Raw genomic sequence first — 18,072 nt, 5'->3', positions numbered from 1 at the left:
ACTTAATTAAGTAGATAAAGGCATTAAAAGCAGATAAAAATGTAAATGTTCTGGCTTACTTCAAGTTTCCCTGCAAGAATACTTCATAGGAAGCATGGCATGAATTAATAGCAAAATGTGACTTTTGACTCCCAATTTCTTTATTTTAGATCTCCTGGATAAATATATTATTAATTCTATTACAAGAAAGAAAAAAATTAAAAATTTGTTGCTATTGCCAAGCTATGAATGACCCATAATTTCAAAGAATCTAGAATGATAAAATAAATGGTAAACATACAGATAATTTCACAGCCTGTCATGAATGATTCAAAGAATCATATAGCAATTTGGGACTTTACACTTCTAGAAGTAATATTTACTCTGTTCCATATATTTGTTCATGCATCAGGAAAAAAAATAACTTCAAGGTTGGAAGTAAAAATCAGATTATTTCTCACAAAAATATGATTGTTGAGTCTCTTGCAATAAAGCAGCAGTGACCTCCATTGTACTTGTGCTTTCCTGCAGCAATTGCAAAAACATGACAGAACTGACAAAGACATTTAAAATAAGCATGGAACACACCTGCCAATCTGCAGAGAAACTGACAGGTGACTGTGGTATCGAGGCAGCTCCTGACTATAACTATAGCTCTGGGGAGTCCAACAAATACATCTGTACATGCTCCCTATATATGGCTGTTAAAAGAAACTTGATCTACACATAATCACATACAATATACACATTGGACATGTGTCTTAGTCTGGTTGGGCTACCATAACAAAATACCACAGACTGGGTGGCTTATATAACAAGAAATTTATTTTATCGTAGTTCTGGGGGAGGGACATCTAACTTTAATCACTTCTCTAAATATCTTCACATGACTGTTAGGACTTCAATATATGCATTTGGAGAGGAGGATACAAACATTCAGTACATTACAGCATGTGTGTATATGTGTCTTCTAGTATACTTATTTTATTATACTAAATTGATAATATCCATTGTGGTAAATATGCAATTTATTTCAATTCTGAAGAGTATCTTTTTTTTCCACCCTTCACCCAAGGGTAAGTTTTACTGATTTTAGAGAGAGGGAAAGAGGAAAAGAGGGGGGGAGAGAGAGAGAGAGAGAGAGAGAAAGAGAGAGAGAGAGAGAGACCAATGTGAAACTTTAATCAACTGTTCTCTGCATGTGCCAGGGATGCAACCCGAAACCCAGGTATGTGCTCTGAATGCTATTGAAACTGCAACCTTTCAGTGTGTGGGATGATGGATGATGCTCCAACCAGCTGAGCCACACTGGCCAGGGATGAAGAAGTATCTTAAGGAGAATTTATCATTAAGTGTTATCTCAATTGTTAAACATCAAGTACTATCCCATTTGAACAAAGATAAAAATTGTATTCATATTAGATGGTAGATTCTAAATCTAATAAGAGAAATAAGTGTATATATTTTGGGAGCTACCAAAACATTATGTACAATAACCAGAGGATGACCATGGAGCCTTTGGCATTTAAAGTACAGTGAATAAAAAAAATAATGAAAATAGCTCTACTAGCATACAAAAATTATTATTTCTTGAACATTATAGTAGTTCAGTAACTATTTTCATTCTGTCTATATTTCTTGGGTTTTATTATCTTGTCTTTTGTAGTGTATTTATTCTATTCCTTACAAGTTTCTTAGGCCCTACAGCAATTTTATTTATCTTCTCTCCAAAACCCAGAACTCTTTAGTGTACAGACTGTTTTCAATAAAATTTAGTAACTAATGACTTTGTTTTCTCACTAAATGCTCTTGAAACTGGGGTTTAGTACAGGAACTTAGTAGATACTTGCAAAGTTTCCACACCACCCATACAGAGAAAGCTGGAACTATAGCTGGGGAAAAGTTTGTAACTAATTATTGCCTTTAGATTAAAAAAGACAGTTCTCAGGAAAATAAAAGTAAACACCTGAGCCCATCACTCCGCACTTGGGAGTGCAGAAATGTTGGTATTCCCTTTGCTGGATGGGGGAACATGAACATTCAAAACGAAGGAACTGGGGACCTTTCCTCTATCCTTTTCTCTCTCCTCAGATCCTCTCCTTCTTCCTTCAAAAAAGGTGTTATTATGCATGTGGGCCAGACAACAAGCATACACAGATAAATGAGATATAGCTCCTGTTCTCAAGGACCTGACATCCTGGTGAGCAAGATAGATAATCAGGTCATTAGACTGTGGTGGACCAACTATAATAATGGAGGTCATCTGGGCGTACTTTGAAAATACAGCGAGTGGACACTTAGTTCAGACATGAAGAGTCACAGAAGATGTCCTGCGAAGGAGGTGATAGCTAAGTTGAGTCCTGAACAACAAATAATTGAAGGTGCAGTGGCAGGGTTGGAGGTGAACATTAGTGGGTAGCCAGGCAGAAAAGCCTATTAGGCTTTAGATATAAAGGTCCAGATATTTGAATATTTATGTTTTTGTTTGCACAGTCTTTTACCTATAAGTGGCTCAACACAGCGCCTCTCTAAAGCACTGCTGCTGAAGTGCCACGTTAACATCATCGTTCTCCAGACATGCATCCTTGACATACAGCATATCATTAATTATCAGTGATGGCCATTGTCCCTCGCATGGCTCTTCATAACTCTGCTTGGTCACTGTCTCGAATCACTTCCTTACTCTTCACATATAAACACTGAGAGAGATTATGTCAGTCGTGGAGCATAAGGCAAGACAGCCACTAAACAAATGCTCTGACGCACATCTCTTAATTGTGTACACTGTACTATAGAACAGGCACCTATTCTGTTTTGAAATCTGACAGAATTCCATTTCATTCTTGCTATGTTTCTGATGTAACATTATCATACTCCACTGTAAAAACAAGAGGAAACCATTACTTTACATATACCTATGTAATGAGAGAGAGAAGTATATATACTTTTATATATAAATGCATACACACACTTTGAATAATTATAAAGGCAGTGTTTATTAAAATACATCTAATTTTCAAAATTGAGCTACCAGCTGTTACAGTTTATACCTTTTTTGAGACACTCTGCATATATATCATAAATTATCAGTGATTTCCATCCATACATTGAATCCACATAAAGAAAATAGTACCAGAATAATGCTGCAATGAACTTAGGGATGCACATGTCTTTGTGAATAAATGTTTTTGAGCTTTTCAGTAGATACCCAGAGAGGGGTTTCTGGGTCACAGGGTAACCCTATTCTTAATTTTTTGAGGAGCTGCCATACTGTTTTCCATAATGGTTGTACCAGTTTCCATTCCCACTAGCAGTGAATGAGGGTTCCTTTTTCTCCATAACCTCTCCAACACTTGTTATTACCTATTTGCTGATAACAGCCATTCTAACAGGCGGGAGGTGGTATTTCATTGGAGTTTTGATTTGCATTTCCCTAACAGCTGGTGAAGTTGAACATCTTTTCATATATTTGTTGGCCATTTGTAGATCTTCTTGGGAGAGGTGTTTGCACAGGTACTCTGCACATTTTTTTAGTTGGACAGTTTGTTTGGTATTGAGTCATATGAGTTCTTTATATATTTTGTATATTAACCCCTTGTCAGAGCTGTTGCTTGCAAATATCTCCCATTTGGTTGGATGCCTTTTGGTTTTGGTGGCAGTTTCTTTTGCTGAGCAGAAGCCTTTTATTTTTATATAGCCCATTTATTTATTTTTGCCTTTACTTCCCTTGCCTTTGGGGTCAAATTCATAAAATGTTCTCTATGAGTAAGGTCTATAAGTTTAATACCTATGGTTTCTTCTATGTAATTTATTTTTTCATATCTTATACATAGGTCTTTGATACATATTGAATTAATTTTTGTATATAGGGACACACTGTAGTCTAGATCCATTCTTTTGCATGTGGCTTTCCCATTTTCCCAGCATCATTTAATAAAGACGCTTTCTTTTCTCCATGTGTTTTTTGGCTCCTTTGTCAAAAATTATTTGCTCCATAAACATGGTGACAAAGACATACAGAAAACCAAAGTGTCGTTCAATAGAGGATTGGATAAAGATATGGCACTTATATAATATGGATTACTACTCAGCCATAAGAAAAGATGAAATACTGCCATTTGTTACAACATGGATGGACCTTGAGAATATTATACTAAGCAAAGTACGTCAGTCAGAAAAAGCTAAGAGCCATATGATTTCATATATAAAACTGAAATTCATAGACACAGACAACAATATGGTGGTTGCTAGAGGAAAGGGGGTGGGGAGAGGAAAAGAAAAAGGGGACCAAATATATGGTGACAGGAGATGATTTGACTTTGAGAGGTGGTCACATAATGCAATATGTGATATACAGATAATGTATATCTGTATAATGCAATATACAGATAATGTATCATAGAAATGTACACTTGAAACCTATATGACCCTATTAACCTATGTCACCCCAATAAATTTAATAAAATTTTAAAAAATAGCAAATTTGAATTTCTCAACTTTTAGCTATGTTCACAAAGTACACTGTTTTCATTCCATTGATAACTATGAGTTAAAAATAATTCTTATATTTACTAATATCCTTGTTTAAAAATAAAGTGATTAAAGTAGCGTTCACCTCGGCTTTCAAAGAACAAATGAATTACTGAAAGTATATTTAATAGAATATATAAAAGTATATTTAGTAGAATATACTTTTAAAATTGGCTAATAATGGATCTGCTTTAGCTCAAGCGGCTACTTCGTCATGGCAGACACAAAAATTGGCTAACAATAAATTATAACTGTTTTAAAAATATCTTCTGCTTCATAGATATTGTTTGTAAAGAGGTCCATATTATGCATTCAAACAAGAGGGTATGGAGGGATAAATGGTGATGGGAAAAAAAATCCTTTCCTCTTTCTCCTTTTGATTCTGGTGAAAATTGTCTACCATGCTTCCAGAAAAGAACACAAAAGGTTTCTGATTGAGCTTTGTTCACAATGAATGAGGTGGGAAGTGACAAGGACCAAAAGAGCTAATGACACAGAAGAGCCAGAATATGAGTTTCAAAGTTAGAAGATTCTAATTCAAATCTCAGTTCTTCCTTTACTAACTCTCTTTCCTCCCCTAGACAATAGAGATAATAATCATGGTCTACCCAAATATTCTAAAGTCTGGGTCCTTTGAAGAATATAAACCATCACAAATATATAATAATCTAGTATCATTATTATTAGTAATGTAAATGGTTTTCTAGGAAAATGTTGACAAAGACTTTTATGAAATTACCATAGGAAATCGGTTGGGAGAAGTTTAGCGCTAGAATGGAAAAACCTCTAGAGAAAAGGTTAGAGTAATTAAAACTGCAGTTTAGTGAAAAAAAATCATAGGAAATTTCTATGATCCTAGAAATTCATTTTGTTACAAGATGATAGAGGGTCCCCTGTGATGACTTAATTTTTAACATACTATTAAAAGGGCTCTTTGTCTAATAAATGCCTTTGATGTAATATATAGAGAAAATTATTACTTAATATAGTTCTTTGCTATATTCTTCACCTTAACAAAAAAGTATTTTCATTGGAAAATTACAAGCTTATTTTATTCCAAGAAAGAAAAAAAAAAGAACTCCTATTACTAGAATTATTCCTTGGATATTCTCAAATGTATCATAAGGTTAATTACTATGTATAATACAGAAACAAACAAAAGACAAGTTAGTACATGAGTAAGCCCTACACATATTATAAGCCATTATGACACTATTTTTATCTTTAAAAAAAGTATCTATGTTGTATTAAAAAAAAATACAGAGGTGAACTACAGTAGGAGCCACTTGTGCCTACCCACATCATCAATGCTACTTCCTGACAGCAACTGGACTTGTGCAATAGCTACAAACGCTGTCTTCCAAAGACGCATTAATCAAAATACTAACACCAGCTAAATGTTTTAAGAAGTAAATAACTGAATTTAGTGATGTTTGGAATATGCCACCTGTGTTTCAATAGAGTCTACAACAGTCATGCTTGAGATTAAGCTCCCTGAAATGGCACAATCTTTGGGGTCACTTCTGATGGAGTAATGTGACCAGGGCAGGTGTGATCTATCTTACCGAGCTGTTCCACGGCACTACAAATGATGCTCACCTTTTAATGCCTTTTTAAAAGTACTGTCTGACTTGTCCCTGAAAAACCCAAAGAAGAAAAAAACATTCAACTGTTTACTCGGTAAGTCAAGGCCAGTTCTCCTTAAAAAGTTGGCTGATCCCCTAACTTCTAATTACCTTACCAATGCAAAGCCACAACAGAAGGCCTGTCAGCAGATTTTATTTACAGCCCCTGAGAAATCGTCCTCTTGCTGTTTTCATTTCATACAAAAGCTAAGTTTGCAAAAGGAAACATTTGGCAGTACCGCAGATGCTCGAGGTCTGGTGGTGTTGATAATGTAGTTCTTTTTCTTGATTACAGCAGCTTCCATAATGCTGTATCCTTTATGTCGACCATCATGCCCAACTGATTGTATTTATTGACAAACCAGACATAACTCATGCAATCACCTGAACTGGTTTTAATCTTTTCTCTTACTATACATTTGTAATCTGATTATGGACTGATTTTATGCTGAATTCTATTGTTGGCAGAAGTACAGAAGAATGCTGTACTTCTCTAACCTGCAAAATGTCTTTTATTTAGATTGAAGGTCAGCTGATCTGAATGAAGAACATTGGCAATAACAGGTAATTCTCTAATATTTATCATATATTTTATTTTTAATATATTTTTATTGATTTCAGAGAGGGAGGGAAAGGGAAAGAGAGAGAAACATCAATGATGAGAGAGAATCATTGATTGGCTGCCTCTTGCATGCCCCACATTGGGGGTTGAGTCCACAACCAGGGCAAGTGTTCTGACCAGAAATCAAACTGTGACCTCCTGGTTCAAAGGTCCACGCTCAACCACTGAGCCATGCCAGCCGGGCTATCTTACATTTTAAATGGGATGTTAAGCTGTCATCCAGACAACGCATATGCAGATTTAAATGAATTTTTCTTTTTACTAATAGAGTCAGATTCACATAATCCACAAAAGGCTCCAAATAAAAATTCTGTTTGTGTAAGAGTGCTTATCTAAAATATCTCCCAAATAAAAATATACCCAGGGAGATAAAGCATACACGTTCTTTTCTTTGTAGTAGAAGGGAAAATCAATGTGGCTCATAGCTCTAAATTGTGTTCTTGGGCATGTGAACAGCATCCCAGAAATAATATGGATTCTCACACCACTGAAAAGTTTATCAAAATTGTTCAAAGCAACAAGTGAAAATCTATCTGTGGAAATACTTGTAAAATAAATATGCTGGCTATTATCTGGATTAATTCCCATGGGTGACACATTTATCTTCCATAATACAGCTGAGCAGTATAACCAATATATGGTCTAAAATTACACACTTTAGAAACAGGCCATACCAATTGCCTATTCACAAAAGAAATAGAGGAGGACACATAATAAAAATGCATTTACTCACTGTGTTAAAATTTGGAAAGAGTCCAACAGCAGAACTACTGTCCACTGGAAAAGACATAAATGGTTTGATATCCAGTGAAGGCTGCATCATCAGAGTAGGTGTGCGCACAAGAGCAGGAAGGGTAGTAGTGTGGCATGTACTGCCTGCCAAGAACAAAACAAAAATAAATTCAATCTTTAGCTCACATCCATCTCCTTCTCCAACCTAGGGTGCAAAAATAAGACCGCTGAGCTGGAACCTGCAAGCAAGAACGTTCCTCTAGGAGTAAGAAAATGGCACAAGAGGAGGAAATACAGTTAAAATGGGTCTTCTTGGTCATTGTCTAAGACAGTGATGCGAAATGCTTCTCTATGGCGAGAGCCCAGGCTGCTCAGTCTCCCCTGAGATAAACAGTACACTGATCCTGCTGGCAGGTGGGGCAGAATGAGATCATCCTGTTGTCTAACCATTGTCTCTGATTAGCCAAAAATGTAGGAGAAGCGGGAGGAGCCTCTTGAAGCCAGATGCTCTTCACTATACAGTTATTGGGTGACTAGTGGGCATGTTTTATGCAAATCAGAGATAATTATAGGGTTTTTACAAGGGGAAGGAATCTTGGATTCTTATAGTTACTGTCTGCTCCTAAAAAAGTTATGATGCAAACAATTTGTTCTCTAGAAAAACAAACTGAAAATTGCCCTTTACTTTGTGGGAAATGGGTAGTGAGGGGTTAAAGGGGTTATTACAACCTGCGTCTGTCCCACAGAGAGGAGTTGGGACAGGAACTCAAATTTTTATCTTCAACTTTTGTTTCTAATGAAATTTGTATTATTTTAGCAACTATCTTTTTTAACAATGATATTAGCTATGACCTTTTTAGATATATGGCCTAACCCACATGTAGGAGATTTAAAGCACTCCTCTCCGGTAGCAAGCATTCTTCTTTACCTGGTGGCCTCCACATACTACAGGTAAGCTACTGCTGGTGCAGGCGGTGCTCTGCCAGACAGGCTCTGGCACTGCATGGCTTTAAAAATATGTAACAGTTTTTTTGAGATCTATTTCACATACCAGACAATTCAGCCACTTAAAGTGTATAATTCAATGGTTTATTTAGCATGTTCAGAGTTCTGCAACCATCACCACAATTTTAGAACATTTCATAATTTCTAAAAGAAACTCTATACCCATTAGCAGTCACTCCCCATTTCCTCCCAACACCCCCAGTTCCTGGCAGCCACTAATCTACTTTCTGCCTCTATAGATTTGTCTATTCTGGGCATTTGATGTAAATGACATCATACAGTATGAGGTCTTTTGTGACTGTCTTCTTTCACTTGGCATAATGTGTTCAAAGTTCTTCCATGTTGTCTTATATATCTGAATTTCATTCCTTTCTAAGGCTTGCTAATATTCCACTGTAGATGTACCACCTTTTGCTTATTCATTCATCAGTTGATGGGCATTTGGGTTGTTTCTACTTTTTAGCTACTCTTTTAATAAAACTGCTATGAACACTTGTTTCTAAGTTTTCATATGTTTTTAGTTCTTTAGGTATTTACCTAAAAGTGGAATTGGGGATTGTTAGATCATATGGTAACCACGTGGTTTAACCTTTTGAGAACTTCCTGACCATTTTCCAAAACAGCTGGACTATTTTACATTACCACCAGCCGTGTATACAAGGGTGGGGAACCTCTAGCCCACGGGCCATGAAAGGCCTGTGAAATCATTTGGTCTGGCCCTGCCAAGGCATCAGGGGTAAGTTAATTAAATGTGTGACCATATATAGCAGGCCATTTTTCAATTGATAATTTTGTATGGCCCACAAATCCTATCTAATAAAAGACAAAAAGGGTAATTAACCGTATCTTTGCTACACTTCCCATGGGCTAATCAGGGCGATATGCAAATTAACTGCCAACCAAGATGGTGGCCGGCAGCCATGCAGCTGAAGCGAACATGAAGCTTGCTTGCTCCAGTGATGGAGGAAGCCAAGGATCCCCACCTGCCATGGCTGGGCTCTGAGATCTGAAAACAACTAAGTTTCAATTATAGAAGCTAAACAAACCCCAGATACCTGCTTTCAGCAGGCCATGGCCACAGAGCTGCAGCGGGCTCTTAGCTCCAGTAACGGCAACATAGTTTCAATTATAAAAGGTAAATAAATCCCAGAATTAAAAAAAAAAAAGAAAAAAAGGAGAGGCTGGGAGTTTCAGTCGCCAGCCAGCCTGCAAACGGCCCTCAGCCCCTCACCCAGACTGGCCAGGCACCCCAGTGGGGACCCCCACCCTAAAGGGGGTGTGGCCAGCCTGAAAACAGCCATCAGCCCCTCATCCAGGCTGGCCAGGCATCCCAGTGGGGAGCCCCACCCTGAAGGGGGTGTGACCAGCTGCAAACAGCCATCAGCCCCTCACCCAGGCTGGCCATGCACCCAAGTGGGACCCCCACCCTGATCCGGGACACCCTTCAGGGAAAACCAGCCGGCCCCTACCCATGTACCAGGGCTCTATCCTATATAGTAAAAGGGTAATATGCAAACTGACCCTAACAGCAGAAAGACTGGGAATGACTGGTCACTATGACACACACTGACCACCAGGGGGCAGATGCTCAATGCAGGAGCTGCCCTCTGGTGGTCAGTGCGCTCCCACATGGGGGAGCTCTGCTCAGCCACAAGCCAGGCTGATGGCTGCCAGTACAGTGGTGGTGGTGGGAGCCTCTCCTGCCTCCTCAGCAGCGCTAAGGATGTCTGACTGCAGCTTAGGTCTGCTCCCCACTGGCAAGTGGACATCCCCTAAGGGCTGCCGGGATGCCAGAGGGATGCCTGATTGCCAGCTTAGGCCCGATCCCCTGGGGATCGGGCCTCTGCCAGCAGGTGGTCATCCCCCAAGGAGTCCCAGACTGCGAGAGGGCACAGGCCGGGCTGAGGGACCCCCCCCTCAACCCCCCAGTGCACAAATTTTTGTGCACCGGGCCTCTAGTGATATTATAAATATCCAAATGGCCCTTGGCAGAAAAATGTTCCCCACCCCTGGAAGTATTCCAATTTCTCCTGTATGCCTATATTGGACCCCAAATTATTATATGCATATAATCCCCTTCTTACTTCAAGAAGAAATGAACAGTATGGGAAAATGCTCCCAACTATTAAAATTACCACCAATGTTCTTATACAGTGTCCCAGAATAATTAAAATTCCTATTTCAATGATATTTTTGGTAATGAATTTCCTTAATGAACTCTGCATCATATTTTGAATCATTCCAGAACATTATTGGCAATGGTGTTTAATGGACTGTCATACCTCATTTACATTGAACCCAAAAACAGAAAAAAAGAGAAAGGCACCTGAAGCATTTATGTATAATGACAAGTCTTCATTCAGGTTAACCCCAACCATTAGGAAAAAAAAGAGAATCAGCCAAAAGTATAGATCAAACAGTAATGGTTGTTTTCCTGATGCCAAAGTAAGTATTCTGATCTCAGCCTGGCACCCACGTAAGCCACCTGTATTTAATTATACTTATTCTTCTATGTAGATAACATTATATTCATTGCTAACTTTCAGAACTTGTATATACAAGATGATTATAATAATATGTCAAATGTTGCAAAGGCACTTATTAAAATATTTATTTGAAAAGCTTTGCTGTAAAATCTTAGCTAAGTTAAAAACAGATTTATTAGATCAACAGCCTTTTACAATTTACAATTATTATCGTTGTTAAAGTCTAAAGTATAAACCTTTTACAGAATTATTCTATTTAAAGCTGCCTCATGAACAAATGTATAATTATTTTGCCATGGTAGGTCTCCCCCCCACAAAAGAAAATTCTAAGCTCATGATGGTGGCTGGATAACAACTATGTAATACAAGGCCCCCGAGGGCCTGGCAAGAGTACTAACAAACTAAAATCAAACAGAAGGGAACATGGAACTTGACAAACAGATTGCTCCATCAACAAAGGTCAGAATGTACAATGATCCCCTTATCCAATCAGATTTCTATGCTAATAAACTCAAGGCTTGAGAGCTACTAAACTGCCACCCTTCATTAGCATAAAAAACTTAGCAGCTGTTTACCATTTCATTAGCATTTTAATGACAGACAATTTGCCATGTTAAACACAGATTGTTTTAAAGTACTTCTGAATAAATATAAACTATGTTTTCATCAATTCCCTCACCTTAACCTTGCTGTTTTTACTTTTAAAACCTGCTTTTAATATTGCCTCACCAAGGTTGATTGCTTCCAAGCAAGTTTTTTCAAATGGGAAATGAATGGGACAGAGTGTATTTTCTGCAGTTTTTCAGCACTTTGTCACCTTATTCCAGATTTTGCTGCTGCAGCTACTTTTGGGAAACATTTCTCTTCACCTTGGGATACCCAAAAGTCATTGGGACATACAAGCAGAAATTTGGCCAAAATGCATTGCACCCCACAAGAAAATGCTTAATTTCTGTAAAACTCAGACTCACTGAGGGGAAAAAAAGGTGAAAATATAATGAGCAGGTATTTCAACACAGAGGCTGGTGTAATGTACCCTTTACATAGCTATTCTCATGAAACAGGACCAACCTTTGTTGTTTAAACTATTTGGCAATATGATATGAGACCCTTCCTCTATGTAGCTCAGTTTGAATGCATAGGATATAATTGCATATATATATCATACTGAATCAAGTAATAATAGACTAGACTGTCACCTTATTTGATAATAAGGCTTTTTATACTAGTTGATGTATATATATTTATCAAACTCCCTGTATGAAAATTAAATACAACATACAGGCATGCATACATCAAACATCTAACATGGAAATGACACATGTCCTTATAGTCTCCCATAAGAATGTAATTAACCCTCTCTCATAAATTTTATTTTGATGGTGAAATCCAAGTTGTAGTCATCATAGCTAGGAAATCAATAATATCTGAAAGACAATTCATTGTTATGATCATAAAGAAAACTATTATTTCAGCCAACTGTCTCTGTAACATAATAGGTGCCTTATTATGTCAACAGATTATGTCACAATCCATCATAATAAAACCTCATTTGAGGACAAGGTGACACTTGAAATTATTGACTTAGTCTTTGACCTTTAGAAATATAATTCTGAAGGCCTATTTAGATTATAGCTGTGAGGATTCCTAGTGGCTCTTCTTTCTATGCCGTAACACAAACAAAAAACACATCTCATTCTTAGAAAGGAGAGTAGGCCAAAATCACAGAAAGTCTATGTGGAGAAGCATTTATAGAATCAGATCAAATATGTATATATTCTATGCAGAAGTAGTTTCTTCTTATACCATAATTATATATGTCTGCATTAGTGAGTACTGAAATAAAAAAATATATATATAAATATCTATTAGTCAGATATGATGTCAATTATAGGACTACCAAAGATTTCTTGAAGGAAAGTAAATAAGTGGCATTTCAGATTTTCTACCAAACCGTTTTCTCTTTTTATTGCTTTCCCAGCTTTGTTGCCCCTTATACTAAGTAACTTTCCCTCTTATCAGTACAATCTCCAACCATCATCTCCTTCACCCCTTCTTTCATTATGTCTATTATTTTTTCAGTCTGCATGTGAAGAAAACAAATTCACCAAGAAACCATAAAACATGGCAAGTAGGAGGGGACTATGTGATAGGGATGTGACTGATAAAGGGTTTTGCTTCTGAAAAGGCCAGACAATAATATTTTCAAAGTGTATACTATGTGCCAGCACTACCTTAAGCATATTACATATGTGTACATTTATATTATCCTAAACATGTTACATAACTGTATATATGCATGCACACATATAAGTGTGTATGTAATTATATATAAGTATATATACATATATACTCACAATAAAGCATTAAACAAGGTACTATTATTAGCCTAATTTTTACTGAAAAACTGAAGCACAAAGTAGTTAAGTCCAACCTCATCCATCAGAACATTTTGGGACTTTGGAGTAGGCAAAGATTTCTTAAATAGGAAACAAAGGATGCTAATAAAAATTAGTAAGCATACTCTATTATTAAGAATAAAATTGTAAGAATAAAATACTATCAAGGGAATGGAAAGGCCATCCACAGAGTGGGAGATAGTATTTATTACATATACAAAGGGCTTGAATCTAGAATAAAGAAATCCTTCAAGTCAATAAGAAAATGTCAATATAATAGGAAAATTGGGCAAAAGACTTGAATGGACATTTCACAAAAGTAGGTACTAAAATGGCCTGTAAACATACAAAAACATGTTTAACTTAATTAGTCAGTAGGAATATATGAATTAAAATTACAATGAGATAACATTACATACCACAAGAATGGCAACAATGAAGAAAGACAGATCATCAAATGTTGGCAAGAATTCTTATCTAAAGTATTGTTACAATTTTTAAAAGCTATTCCACAATATCTACTAAATCTGAATCTATACATAACCTGACGCAACAATTTCACTTCTAAGTATATACTTAGCAGAAATGTTATACACTTGAATGTTCAATAGCAATACTATTTACAATAGCCCCAAACTGGAAATTAGCCAAGTAACCCATCAACAGTAAAATAATACATAAATGTTTTTGGTATTGTCACACAATAAGACAGTCACATAATATAGGACTGTTATATAGCAAAGAGAAAAATACAGCAATGAGAAATATAGCAATGAGAAAAAATGATATACAGGGTGGGACAAAAGTAGGTTTATAGTTCTTTGTTTTGAAAATAGAATCTATAATAATAAAAGGGTAATATGCTCATTAGGCCGGACGTCCTTCTGGACGAAGCCAGGGCTGGAGGGAAGCCAGCCTAGGTATGGGGTGTCTGCCAGAGGCAGGAGGGAAGCAAGCCTGGGTCCCAGGTGCCAGAGGGAAGCTGGTGCCAGCAGCCGGAGGAAGGAAGGCCTACTCTTGCACGAATTTCGTGCATTGGGCCCCTAGTAATTAATAAATGATAATACAGGAGTAAACTCTGTTCTGCATACTCACAACTGTAAACATATTTTTGCCACACCCTGTATAAGTACATGCAACAACAAACAGACCCTGCAAATGTAATGTTGAGAGAAAGACCTAAAGGAGAATATCAACATGCTGTGTGATACTATTTATGGAGAGTACAAAATCAGGCAAAATGAATCTATGTTGTGAGGATTGTGGCTATCTTTGCAGGAAGAATGAGATAAGGTGGAGGTGGAGTGACTGGAGGGGCTTCTATGGTGATGGGAATCTTCTTCTACTTATCTTCGTGCCAGCTGCACAGGCATGTATGTTTGTGCACATTCATTCAACTTTACACTTATGATATGTGCACTTTTGTATATGTTATACCCCAATAAAATTTTCTGAAAAGTAATGTTTTTAGTAAACAATTTTGACAAATATAGGCAGAATTCCCCATAAGAACATCTCCAAATACTGTCAAGTTTGTATAGTTTTAAGGTGGATGTGTTTTCTGAGTTTTTTTTTCCGCTGCCAGGTTGATTTTAATTCTGAATGATTTGTGAGTAAATAAAAGTTCTCTTTAATGCTGATGCTTCCTCGCTGAATTTCAGACATGGATAGAGAAGACTGATACAGAATTCAGTGATGTCAAAAAGAAAAATGTGTGTCTAAAACTCTGAATCTACAAAATCTTAGCAATTGGCAGTTTTGTGCCCACATCTCCCTCGGGATAGGTCAGGGTTCCCTCCAAAGAGCTCCAACAGCAGAATCTTGGCAGAACACTGCATTTAAAAATAAATCCTTTTGAGTACCACACTGAAGTTTATAAGTAAAAATGAAATGCTATATGTAAAAACAGCAGTGAAACCACATCATAATAGATTTTAAGCCTCAGTGTCCTTTGGGTTTAGTAATATGCCAGCTTGTACACAAAATGATGAATCTTTCACTAAGATGCAATGGATAGCTTTTCCAATGCTGGCAGCAACATGCATACGGCCAAGTGGTGATTCATTTATATCAGAATACTTTGCCTGTGCACTGAGTTTCTTACATTTAAATCTTGAAAAAAGTGGGTAAGATTTACTTACTATATATTACCAAATATAGTTTGGTTAAACATGTGACATACTTCATCAGTTGCAATCGTTTTTTTAAGGTACATTGAAAAATCTGAAAATTTCAGAATTTAAGTAAAGAAGATAGTTGTTGTTTTTTTTTAAAAAAAGTCTTCAGGCCCAATTGTCTTCTTTTAAACTGAATTTAAAATATTTTGCTTTGTTATAGCTTTTCCACTTGTAACCTGATAGTATTAAGTATGACCGCACAAGAACAGAAACTCTAAAAAGAAAGAAACAAGGTTCTGACAAATGCTTTGTCAAGTCTTTTAAAATTGTTTTTAATACACCTGACTTATCAAAAGGGAATGTCATGTGCTTAGTTTCTAAATTACTAAGCCTTTAAAGAAGCCAAAATTATCTCCAGACAGGGATTTACTAAAATTGTCTGAGGTCGAGAGTGGATTGGGAGGTCACAGTAGCCTGACGAAACTTTCTGGCAAAAAGACCCGGGGAGATGGTCCTGAGCTACATGTGCCCAGTGATTCCTGTCTGTGGCATCGAGACACTTTTCTGAGGTCTGAAGCCTCCTTCTGTTACTTACAGAGAAGCTATTTGCTCTCCCGTACAGCATGCTAGGGACCTAATGGCAGCGTAGAACTAGGACTATTTTTTTAAGAAATCTTCCTAAAAATACAGGCTTTCTTAGGAAAAGCAACAGCTATGTTTCCCAAACCACTGAATACTTCTAGAGGAATTATACTTCATAAAATTTTAGAGGCGAACGTAATTTAGGAATTTACCCTTCATTTTATGTAAGAAAAGTGTATTTTGGAGAACTTAGCCCAGTTTGGTATCTGTCTGTTGGGGTAGGTAGTTAGTTAACGTTAATAAAGGAGGAAAGCAAATGGAATCAGACATTAAGCCAGATTAACTAAGAAGCTAGAGCAGCCAGACACCCCAGGGGCTAGCCAATTCCCTGACAAGAAGATTAACAACTTCCTTCCACTCCGACCCCCCTGTGTAGGGAGGAAGGACTAGGTTCCCAATATTCCTGGAGGATAACTGGTCCACTCACCCAGATTATGTGGGGAAGGAATAAACAATAAAGGGGAAATTCCTCTGCTGGGCAGATGCCCAGTAGAAACCAAGATGGTGCAGGGGGAGATAAGCGCATATGGAGTAGAAACCAGATGACAAGGCAAAACTTTGAGGCCATGTGCAATAAAGGCAATATGGTGGCATAAAGGGGCAGAGTCTAGCCTGGAGAAAGGATTGGATTGGATAAGGGACATGAAACACAGAAGATCCAGAAAAGAGATTGGTTAGTGGGAGGCTCCAGCACAAGCCCAGGAAAAGCCAGGAAAGAAATTGGATAGAGCTTACTCCTTCCCAAACCGAAGGATATATAATTAAAGCTTAACAAAAGTTCTTCTGTTGAGACCACTCTCTTTGTAGCAGCTCTGTGGGTCCAAGTGCCGTAGCTCAAGTGCAGCCCTGGCAAAGGACATGCAGATGGAAAAATGAGACTCAGAGAAGTTCTGCATCTCTGGGCCCTTGTCCTTCCGAGTGAGGTGAGGACAAGTGTGGGCTTATGGCTCCATAGTGAGACAGAGCTGAGTCATCTGGTCATGGATGAGACACAGGGCACCCAGGGCAGTACGATGTTTTCACTCCAATAAATCTAACAACTGCATCTCATCTTCCTATGAGTGGGTCCCCAAAATACTTTTCTTGTGATTCCGTGAAAGAAGCCTATTTTCACCAGCAACATGATAGAATCAAACCTAGAATTTCTTGCTCAGGGACACTTGTCTATAAGATCAAAGGTATGTAAGAATGATATATTATAGTTATCTTTTTAAAAAATTTAAGTAGACTGGTGTTTGGTCTGATATATATATTGATTTCAGACAGGGAGAAGGAGGTAGAAACATCAATGATGAGAGAGAACTGTTGATTGGCTGCCTCCTGCACACCTCTTACTGGGCATCCAGCTGGCAACTTGGGCATGTGCCCTGACTGGGAATCAAACCCAATCATACCCTGCAGGTTTATAGATCGACACTCAACTACTGAGACACACTGGCTGGGCTCTATTTCTATTTTGTCTGAAATTTAGAAGTATTTATTTTCAAATGAGATTTTAATTTTAATATTTTTATAATATGATTAATAAAAGAAAGAAATTAAATGAAAGAGAAAATCCCCAGCGATCAAGAGGCAACATTTCTTTCCCTTTTATAGAATGGCTGAAGATTGATTGCAACATCTCACTTTAAATAATTCTTCTAATATTCCCACTACACTTTTAACCATACTGTGTGGATCAATATAACTAATTCAAATAGCCTCATAGTAGGATGCACACTCACATTTCTGTTGGTGGCTTTTACATTGAGCTTCTATCAAAACTGCAAGCAAAATGCTATCTGCAAAGACACATTTCTTTTATTATCTTTGTTGTTGAAAATATTACAGATATCCCACTCCCCACTCCCCGCATTGGTCACCTCCTCCCCACTCCCAATGCCTCCCCAGGCCTTCACCACACTATTATCTGTGTCCATGGTCCATGGGTTACGC

At 37.4% G+C, this 18,072-nt stretch overlaps 1 protein-coding gene across 8 annotated transcripts in view; it reads right to left on the bottom strand.

Moving 5' to 3' along the window:
- The window catches only part of ZNF385B (zinc finger protein 385B), a 346,769-nt gene that overhangs the window by 70,390 nt on the left and 258,307 nt on the right, over window positions 1-18,072 (bottom strand). For all 8 annotated transcript variants that reach the window (XM_070422651.1, XM_070422656.1, XM_070422649.1 and 5 more), the window contains one exon: window positions 7,490-7,632. In XM_070422651.1, the coding sequence (XP_070278752.1) occupies window positions 7,490-7,632 (143 nt within the window). The remainder of the gene's footprint in view (window positions 1-7,489; window positions 7,633-18,072) is intronic.

This window comes from Myotis yumanensis, unplaced genomic scaffold, assembly GCF_028538775.1.
Source record: "Myotis yumanensis isolate MYYU_CA2020_CCGP unplaced genomic scaffold, mMyoYum1.0.hap1 SCAF_8, whole genome shotgun sequence".
In the NCBI taxonomy this organism is placed as follows: domain Eukaryota; kingdom Metazoa; phylum Chordata; class Mammalia; order Chiroptera; family Vespertilionidae; genus Myotis; species Myotis yumanensis.
Note: the sequence above shows the minus strand (reverse complement) of the source record. Positions and strands in the feature narration are given on the sequence as shown.